The 10,744-nt window shown below is 46.7% G+C and overlaps 1 protein-coding gene across 4 annotated transcripts in view; it reads right to left on the reverse strand.

Annotated features, from left to right (window-relative positions):
* Positions 1-10,367, reverse strand: part of HDHD2 (haloacid dehalogenase like hydrolase domain containing 2) — a 38,402-nt gene extending 28,035 nt beyond the window's left edge. Inside the window, exons 1-2 of one of the 4 annotated variants that reach the window (XM_062201626.1) lie at positions 10,298-10,367; positions 2,913-3,023 (exon numbers count right to left, since the gene is read on the reverse strand). In XM_062201626.1, the coding sequence (XP_062057610.1) occupies positions 2,913-3,013 (101 nt within the window). In that variant the 5' untranslated portion in view covers positions 3,014-3,023; positions 10,298-10,367. Of the gene's footprint in view, positions 1-2,875; positions 3,024-9,913; positions 10,014-10,297 lie in introns of those variants that run through there. The other 3 variants (XM_062201625.1, XM_062201628.1, XM_062201627.1) reach the window with 3 other exon arrangements.
* Between the last annotated feature and the right edge of the window lie 377 nt (positions 10,368-10,744).

Here is a 10,744-nt window from a genome sequence, read left to right on the forward strand (position 1 = left end):
AAGGGTAGAAAATGAAGGATAAGCCACCAAGTGTTTTTATGGTCAAAAAGCTTTTTAAAATCTACCCAGAACTGCTTGGAAATTATCTACCATCTGGGCTGATTCACCTCTAAAAGTTGCAAAGTCGAACTGAAAAAAACCTACGTCTGCCCTTTTGTAAAGGCCTTCTACACTTCAACTGCATTTTGGCACAGTTCACTGAGGAGGGAGAAACAACCCTTAGTAAGCACTGTGTTCACAGAATATGTGAGGTGAAGGCTGTCAGAGTGTCCTCTGGTGCAACCTCCCTTCCTAAAGCTGAGAAAACCGCGGCCTGCAGTTCGGGGACTTGCCCAGGTTGACACAGGAGGCAGCGGTGGGGCTGAGACGGGAATGCCAACGACCTGCGTCCTGGGCACTGCTTGATCTGCTGTACTAGGAGAACACAGGATACCTCTGGATGTCACTAGAAACTGACAAGCCCCAATGTGTTACTGTTGGTAAACGGAAACCAGAGGGAGAGCTTAAAGAAACATTCCAACTTTGCTTTTCCCTTCAACTACTTACATGCAAGTTTGATTTGATCCCTTGATCTGCTTTTGAAACCTAAGCTGACAATAATGTATCAGAAAAAGAATACAGGATGGTGTAGCCTTCTTAAAAATGAAAGTCAGGGCCGGAGTTGGGCAGTGGCAGGCTACGCTGCTGCCTGTGATGCTAGCTTCCCATATCTCTGTGATCCGCTTCTGACTGAGCTCCCTGCTAACAGACCTGGGAAAGCAGCAGAAGATGGCCCATGTGGGTGGGCCCCTGCCAAACAGAGCTCTGCTCTGGGTTCCAGGCTTCAGCCTGGCGCAGCCCTGACTGTTACAGCCACTTAGGCAGTGGACCAGTGGATGGAAGATCTTTCTCTAACTCTGCCTTTCAAATAAATAAATCCTTTAAAAAAAAAAAAAAGTTGTTTTCTTGATCCCACAGTATTTTACAAGATCTAAAAATAAGCTTAATTTAATGTAATTTAGAATTCTGTATTAATAACTGTTGCTTTTAATTCTGTGCCTGCCCCCAAAGCCCACAAGGCATAAAGCACTAGCCACAATTTAAAACAAATAAGCAAATAAAACAGAAGAGATTTTAAGTATTCATCTAAAGCATGTTAATTTGTATGATTAAATGGTTTACTGTATTCATGACCACCTCTGTAACATCTGTGTAGAAGCTTTTCTGCAAAACACATTAAATTTGGTGGTTCAGCTCTCAAAAAAGGTGAGGGGATATTACTTCAACAAAACTATCATCCTAAAACTGAGTAAGTGTAAGTATGAAATAACCACATCATTTTTAATGAGGTTTCTTTTACTAGTCCCTCATCTTCCCATAGTCTATTTGTTTCTAAAGAAACCCACACGGGCAGTGCCAGCGTAGAGATTTCCCTGGGATGGAGCTGCCAGAGCCAGGAACAGACAGTGTGGAGGCTGCTGCCCTGGTGGAACGGCCGGCTGGTAGTTCACACAGCTAGTTACAGATGTCATTGTTCATCAGAAAGAAAAAGATTTTTCCTACAGTGCAGCACACAAAGCTTGGCTTTAGTGCAGAAAAAAGCTCTGTCCTCAGGAGCAAACTGATCAACAGACATCCACCCTGTCCCTAGAAATCCTGATTCGGAGACAGACATGTCAAGGACTTAGGAGCAAAGTCCAGCTGCACAACCAATTATACACTGTCCACCACTTCTCGCTTTCCACCAACACCCATGGGATCTGCAAGTCTGTTTTCACTTCTTGATCCCCCCAATGGAAAGTAAACTACTTGACAGAGTGAAGTTTCTCTCTCTCTCTTGTCCTAAAACCGGACACTTTGATACTTAACTAGTTGTGAGATTTCCTGAGTAACAGCATGTAATGAACATTTTAAGGTTGGAAAATGGTTAAGTCCCACCAGGCTAAGAACTGCTGATGTTGGAATCGTCTCTAAATTACTTTAGGATGCTGATGCTTAATACTGGCTATTGTTTCCTTTTTGAAAAAAAAAAAAAATTATTTATTTGAAAGGCAGATTTAGAGAGAGAGAAGGAGAGACAGAGATCTTCCATCCTCTGGTTCACCTCCTAAATGGCTGCAATGGCCAGGGCTGTGTCAGGGTCTCCCACATGGGTCAGGGGCCAGGAACTGGGGCCATCTTCCGCTGCTTTCCCAGGTGCATTAGCAGGGATCTGGACTGGAAATGGAGTGGCCAGGACTCAAACGGGCACCCATATGGGATGCCAGCACTGCAGGCAGAGGCTTAACCTGCTATGCCACAGCGCCAGCCCCTGGTTATTGATTTTTATCAAGACTCTCATAAGCAAACATTCACATTCAGTTCATTTTTACATGCTTTTGCTGTGTATCCCCAATTTGTACCCAGACACATGTCTGGTACATCAGAAACAGAAGGTAAATCTCTAACTCGGAAGCATTTAGTTCATGGAAACAATTTTAGAATTTTAAGTCCTTTAATTAAACTTCAGTTGAGTAGTTGCACACTCAATATTAGATCTTAGGTGAAGTAGGAGGGGCAGAACTAGCTTGTTTGCGTATTTTATGATTTTAGGATTCCTTTATGATTCTTCCAATGCTATTTATTTCTTATTTTAGAACCTTGAGTTTTCATTTCTGAATTTACATTACTTAGAAAAAGACAAATAGAGAAAGAGAGAGAGAGAGAGAGAACAAAAAGACTACAGAGGAAAAGGCAAAACCTAATAAAAGCTTAGTGAACAGTGTTTGGCAGATATTACAATGCATACATCTTCAAGCTAAACCCAAGGCAGCTCCTGTATATATGGTAGGCTGGTGAAATGCCATCTCAGGGCCATCCACTAAGCTAATGATCTGCCTTGGCAAACAGCACTTACAAACATATTTGTCAGCTGAACCTGGAGGATAGCTTGCCTTTTAAGAGCTTCCTGGGCGCCTGGCACAGCTGCATCTTCAATGTGAAGTGTGCCATTGAGATCTACCAAAACAGCTTTTAACGCACGGCGTGCTGCCATCCTTCATTCCCTAGGAGAGAGCAAATGAAATTAAAAATACAGTTTAGGAAACAATGGACAATTAAAAACTGGTAAGCCTTCAAAAATATCATTCATATCCAGAAAGATACTGCTTGGTGTTAAGCTGCTTCTCTTTTTGGAAAAAAAAAAAAAAAAAAAAAAAGTATGCTTTTAAAAATCCAAAATCCAAATTTTGATGCATAAAACTTATGACACTTAATGTTTTTCTTTTAATCTTGAATTAAAATTGTAGTACGAAAAATGCTAAAAGGGATGTTACTATTTATTTTCAGATTTCTTAAAATAACTCTTTGGTGAACAATTCATTTATTTTAAATTTTCACTGATTTATATATTTGAAAGGCAGAGACAGAGACATACAGAAAGAGATCTTCCACCAGCTGTTTGACTCTCCACTTGCGCACAAGAGGCAGGGCCAGAACCTGTTAAACTCAGGAGCCTTGAACTCAACTTGGGTCTCTAATCTGGAACCTGGGCCATCACCTGCTGTTTCCTAAGGTGTACATTATCAGGAAGATGGAACCAGGAGCAGAACCAAGACTCAAACCCAGGCACTCTGAATGTAGATGAGGGTGTCCCAAAGAACATCTTAAATCTCTGCACCAAACGCCCACCTGTTTTATTTCTAAATATGAAGAGTCTGTGGATGCAGCAAAGTCTTCCTCATCTTTGCTTTTGTAGTGAAAATGTGCTAAATGCCTGTATATCCTGAAGTGGTCAAGGAGCTACCAGTACTGAGAGGTCATGCAGGAGATGTCAAATTATACAATAATAAAGGAAGGAGACTGTCTGCCTTACATTACAATGTTCAACTTTCCCTTTGCATATTTCCCTTTAAGTAATTTCTATTATGAGTTATAACATATATAAGAGTGTAAGATCAAGACAGTAAGGGGGATGGGTAAGAATGGTAGGGAAGCTAGAGATGGGCATGGGACTTCATTTTTGTTTTTTAAAATCAATCATTCAGTCATTTCTTCTATCAGTTGTTTTTATAATGTCAGACATATAAAAAAGGTATAAAGGATAATACAACCCTTTTACTCATCATTCATCTTCAGAAATAAAACATCAGAGATATAGTTAGAGCCCTCTGTACACCCTTATCCAATTCTCCTTCTCCCCAATTTGAGTAAGAGAGAGAGAAGAGAGCGGTGAACAGAATGTGGGTCAAGCACACGTCTATCCACTGGTTCATTCTCCAAATGACTGAAATGGCCAAGGGCCCAAGACCAGGAGCCGGGAACACAATGCAGGTATCCAATGTGGGTGGCAAGGATTCAATTACTTGAGCCAACACCTGCTGCCTCTCACAGCCTACATTAGCAGGAAGCTGGACTCGAGAGCCAAAGCCAGGATCGAACTCAGACACTGATACAGGATGTGGGCATCCCAACCAGCAGCTTAACTGCTAGGTCAAATACCTGTCCCCCTTCTCCTTTTGACATATTCAGTGTTATATCGATGGGACTGTGTATATAGGTCAACTTGTTGTATTACTCCACACGATATGTGTGACATGAATCTGTTAAATCAGGCAGTTGTGTTTATTTCTGCATTCCTGTATGGTATTCTGGTATATAAATACATAAGAATTTATCTGTTCTCCTAATCATGAACATTCAGGTAGCTTTACAGAGTCCATGGTAACAGAGTGCTTCTGAAACATCCTTATACATGTCAGGGCAGGGGTGGGCAGGGGTGAGAGCCTCTCTCTGGGGTCTTGCAGGGTCTGTGCAGGTGTACACATCTCTCATCCTTGCAGGATACTGTTAAGTTGCCCCATCCATTTGTTACCCCACCCCCCGGCAATGTTTAGTGAGCACTTACTATGTGCCAGGCCCTGAGGAAACGGCAGAGGGAAAAGGGTCAAAGCCCCTGGGAGGAGCCTGGGAGACAGAAACAGGCCATTCCCACCACCTGCGGAGAACTGTGGGCAGACCTTCCGGGGCGGCAATGGCATCTTGCTTTTGGACAGATGGTGAGTGGGAAACAGGTCTCTCCTTCCTGCTTAGTTCTATCTGAGATGTGACTTAGATGGATCAAGACAGGTAGTCAGCAGGTGCAGGAGTTGGTCCTGGTGCTGCCTCAAGTTCAAGTTCAAGCCTGGTGCTGCAGCCAAGTATACTTTGGGGCCCATGTTTGCCCTCAGTATGTGAAGCAAGGAGGCAAGATGGAGGCTCAATCCTTATTGCCTACAGTCAGGAGGTCCGGGCTTCAAGAATCATTGTGGCAGATTAGCCTCCAGAGCCTTGAACTTCTCCTTATCAACCTGGACTTGCTAATCCCCACCAGGCCTACCTCCCACAGCTGCCAGGAATCCTCTAGACTGCCCAGTGTTACACTTGCAAATGTTACTCTCCCTTAGGTGCGGTCCTATCAGGGGGCGGAGGGATGGTGAAGATGACACCTGAATTCTCTGTCGGCTTCTGGTTTTTAACCTCCATCTCTCCTACCATTTCTGCTGAGTGTCTTCCCCAGACCCTGCTCTCATTGCAAGTCAGCCACCTCCATACACAGGGTATATGTACAAAACATAAATGGAACCACAGCAAGGCCTGGAACTGAAGCAAGTGCTTCAGAACCTGCAAGTGGCCAGTACATGCCACATGTCCTGGGCATTTTGGAGAACTGCATTTCTGCACAGTAGCATGGGTGGGGCTGTACTCCAAGAACCCCAGCAGCGAGAAGGTCCCCAGGCCTCCTTTCCCTATACATGCTCCCCAAATCTAAGCAGAGGATTCCCCTCAACAAGCTGGAACCAGAAGCCAAGCAAGGGTGATGCAGATGGTGGGGGAAGTGGTGCCAGGTGGTGAGGGTCAGACAGGTCCAGGGCTCAGGGTCAGCTAAGTGACCCTGGCCAAGTGTGTTCATCACCCTAAGGCTCATTTTCCTCACCTGTTAAAGGGGATGAGTAAGAATAAATACCAGCAGGGTTGAGGGTTTGCCGGGTTACAAGAACGCCTAGCAGTCAAAAGCATACAGTAGGAACCTGAAAGATAGGAGCTCTCTTCCTCCTTCCACTCATTGCTGTGCAACAGGTACCCTCCTCCCACCACGGATGGCCTGGGGACACGGACCAGGACAAGTCAGCTGCTAGAGAAGCATCTGGGAGGAATCGTGGAGAAAGCAGCAGAAATAGGTAACATTTATTTATTGGATGCCATGTGTGTTCTTCACTGTGTGAAATGCTCTACTATCTTGATCCCTTCATTTAAACTTCACAATCCCAGAGAGGAGGAGCAGAGCACCGGGAAGTTACCAACTTTGACTCCGAGCCACGTTCTTGTGTTATATATTCCAATTTAAATTAAATCAGCCCCCAAATGGAAGAAAAGCAGAAATTAACCTAGCCAAGAAAACTTCTGCACACAGCATTCTGACTCTTGTTCCTTCAAGAGGACACATTCAAAGAGCAAGACCTGCAAGGAAACCTTGGGCTTTACTTAGTAGGCTTTTGTTGTTAATGCTAGTGGTTTCATTCTGAAATGATTCTGTGTGTATTGTAGGGTTGGGGAAATAAACGAATTGTTTGCATTAATAAATCAGGGTTCCCAAGTGGGAGAACAGAGGTGTAAACGTGGAATAGGAGAGAGGAACCTGGCACTGGAGGTGCCAGCATGAGCACGACTTTTCAAATCACGTGTCTTAGCTCTGACCACAAAAAGGCCCAAGAAGCAACAACTCTCCAAGAGCTCTGAGCACACTGAAGCCCACTACACAGAACCAGGCACAGGCAGGGAAAGCACACACTGTTCTGCCCACAGACGGAGACACACGGGACAATCCGAAGGGGCTCCCACTGGCCAAATATGAGGCAATCTGCACATCAAAATGAAACATAGCAGGAATGAATCACACACTCAGCTAAAAAAAAAAATCCATGACTCCATGCTAACACTGAAAATATTTTAAAGGATGAAAGGGGCAAGTCATTAATAGAAGAATGTCAATGAAGAAGGAACGCCAGAACTGGAAAATCAACATTTTACGACCACCACATTAACAACTGAGGCAGCAATCATCCTCGAATGCTCAACAATGAGTGAAAATTTACTGGGAAATAGTATATTCACCAGGCTCAAAGAATCACCCAGATGATGACCACTCATTACAAAGGAGAAAAGATTCCTTTACCATGGAGAAACCTGTAAGCCAGCTTAACCAAGCGATCCAGTTACCACCACTGACAGTGCTGTCAGCAGGGACATCAACTATCACCTGCCTGGCGGGGAAATCAGACTGTTCCTCGGGCCTCCATTCGATGTGTGGCAGTTCAAAAATTCTTTAATTCAAGATACACTCATTGCGCCACCAGACAAGACAGGCAAAATGGAGACAAAGCATTTTGCTTTTATATGCAGAGGCACCTAAAACTACTTCTCTCAAAGTCCAACTCTGATGAGACACACGTAACATACAATAAAAAATGTTACCTCTGAAGGTGATTAAAGAACAAAATAAACACAAGGCTAGAAAAATGACAACAGTAAGAACTGCATGGTTTGAAACCAAACATCCAAGTAGAACCAGGGAACTCTCATATGCATACAGATAATCTGAATCCTCACTGAAGTATCTACATAGGCTTAATGTTACCACAACAGATAAAAAGCCTGTATCTTTGCTCCCATCAGCTCCACAGGACACAGCTTTTAATTTCAACGTGTCCTTTTAGAACAGCTAAAACAAAGACTGAACAAACTAGAACAAAACTGAAGTATCCCACTCAAACCTCAAAACCTACTTCCTCTGTGGGTCTATTTTGAACGCTTCTGCCATGATCTCTGCTCTTGTCCGAATCTATGATTACATAGGTTACCTGGACCACAAATTATTATTTGATAAATGTAGTCACCCCTTGGTACCCCTAGGGGATGTGGTACCCTACTCCACAGACAGACACCCACAAATTCTCAAGTCTTCTATATAAAGTGTTGCACTATTTGCATACAATCATACAATCTATATACATCCTCCCACATACTTTAAATCATATCTAGATTACTTATAATACCTAATACAACTTAATGCTATATGCACAGTTGTTGTTCTATATTGTGGAGGGAATGACAAAAAGAGTCATTGGCTCTGTGGATACAGAACCACAGGCAGACATGGAGGCCAACTGTAAAAATAAAATACCACTTTGGCATGAAGCGCCAGCATCCCATATGGGTGCCAGTTCCTAGTCCCTGCTGCTCCTCTTCCGATCCAGCTCTCTGCTGTGGCCTGGGAAAGCAGTGGAAGATGGCCCAAGTCCTTGGTGCCCTGCACCCACTTGGGAGACCCGGAAGAAGCTCTTGGTTCCTGGCTTCAGATTGGCACAGCTCTGGCCATTGTGGCCATCTGGGGAGTGAACCAGCGGATGAAAGACCTGTCTCTACCTCTCTCTGTAACTCTTTCAAATAAATAAAATGAATCTTAAAAAAAAAATATCACTGTCACCCTCAAAAGAATCAGAAAGGCTACCAAGGTGGCCCATGTTCTCTGTTTCTCTTGGGTCCACATCTCACCATGCCCCATAACTTGAGTGAATTAGATGGGACATCCCTTGAAAAGAACCATAGACGGTGGCACATATTCAATGCAAAGAAAACCAAATTCTCTCTCATTCCAAGAACTCTTCCAAATACTTCAGAGGACAACTGCCCCTGATTATGGCAGGGAGTCTCAACCTGGCAAGTCTCTTCACCTTCAAAACCACTCTTTTCCCTGCGATCCTTATGAGCCAAGGGCAGCATCAACAATCCAGATGCCATAGCATGCCAGTTCCACCTCTTTCAGTCGCCAATCCACTCATTTTGTTACTAAAACTCAGTTTTGAAGCCATCATCCCTCATCTGGCCTGCCTGACCCACTTCCTCCATGTCCTCTCTGCTTTGCATCTTACTTCCACCCCAAAATCCATGTCCTGAATGCACCAAGACCAAAGGAGCTGCAGGTGCTTGGGGCAGGAATCCTGCAGGCCTCACAAGCTGTGTGAAGTCGTTTCCTAACCGCGCATCCTCAGTTTCTCCATTGCTAAAGCAGAAAGAGTAACACGCACTGTTAATGGTTGACAGGAAGATTAAAGAAAGTAAACCTGGAGCCCCCTGTGATGCCAGCATCCAATGTGGGCACAGGTTCTTGAGTCCCAGGGCTCCCGTTCCCTGCAATGGGCCTAGGAAAGCAGCAGCAAATGGCCCAAGTTATTGGGCTCCTGCTACCCACATGGGAGACCCAGATGGTGTTCCTAGCTCCTGGCTTCCACCTTGCCTTGCCCAGCCCTGGCTATTGAGGTCTGGGAAGTAAACCAGCAGATGGAAGATCTTTCTCTCTTGTTTCTCCCGCTCTGTCTGCCTTTCAAAAAAATATATAAATTTTAAAAAATAAATATGACACAAAGTCCTAAAACAGTGTAACTTGGGGATTTGAGAAAAACATGTCAAAATAAACACATATTGCGGAATATAATTCAAAATTACAAAAACACTTAAAACAAGAGAGTTCAATAACGATTTTGGTTGGGAAGTTGGGGCTCTTCAGAGGATGCCTGGCCAGGCCCAACGAGGAATAGCTCTCTCTCCAGAGATGCTTCCCCACGCGGTTCCAGGCTTTTCTGGAAGTCTTAAATGTTTTCAATAGATGATATCACTGTCGCTCTCCACTGTCCTCCGGAGAGCGCTGCGGTGGACAGACCCCTGCTTGCCCTCTGCAACCCCGGGCCTACAAGTCTCACGGCCTCACCTCCAGCCCTCATCAGAAACCGGCCGTCCGTGCTACACCGCCCGCACCCTCCTCCCCAGCCTGGCCTCAGATAAGGTTCATCCAGCCCCGCACGGCCTTCCCGGCTCCAGGCCGCCTCGCCCCTTACACCTCGGGCTCCGGACCCCTCACCGCGGAGCGCCGGGCACAAAGCGGGGGAGCTCGATAAAGCCTGCCCGTGACCCGAGCTCCCGAGTCCCGGCCTCCACACGGCGCGGGGCCCCAGGCACACGCCAGGCGGACCCGAAGGGACACACCCCGAGGGACGACCCCGGGCGGGAGGCGCGGCCTGCCCGCGAGCCCCACCCCTGGGTTCGCGCCGCTCGGCCGCGGCGCCCGCTCCCCGCTCTGCGCACGCGCGGCAGGCCGCGGACGAGGAGGGCGGCGCGGGGCGGCCTCGGGGCGCCGCCGCTGTCTCCCTGAGCCCTCTCATAAGCAACGCAGCCCCTGAATGGGCGTGCGACCACCCGCCGTCTCTCCCGCTGCCTCCTCTTCCGTCCTAGAGCGGCTCCTCACCCCCAGCCGCACGCCGTCCTCAGGAAAAGCGCGCGCTGCCGCCAAGCCGCTGTCGGCCGGACGCCGCGGCGCACCGGAAGTCCCGCCCCGCCGCGGGCTGGTCCTCGGCCTGCGCGGCCGTGAGGAGCGGGAGGAGCGGCGGCCTGAGCCCCGCGGGGTGCGGGGAGGACACAGCTTAGCCTCTGCGGAGCCGCTGTCTTCCCTCCCACGGTGCCCTTGGGGAACCCAGCATTAACTCTCTCTGCTTCTCGTCCATTTGCGAGAGGTAACTCGGAGGTCATCTCCTTGAAGTCTCCCAGCCTCTGAAATCTTCCATAGCTTCTGGAATGGCATCTGGCGCTTAGAGCGGCATCCCTGGTTTCCCGCCTCGGCTTGTGCAAAACCTTGGGGTGTGGGACTTCCCAGCCCGCCCCCCAGAACTACCACAGGCCTTGCCCACCTGCGCTA

This window comes from Lepus europaeus, chromosome 9 (genome assembly GCF_033115175.1).
Source record: "Lepus europaeus isolate LE1 chromosome 9, mLepTim1.pri, whole genome shotgun sequence".
Classification (NCBI taxonomy): Eukaryota; Metazoa; Chordata; class Mammalia; order Lagomorpha; family Leporidae; genus Lepus; species Lepus europaeus.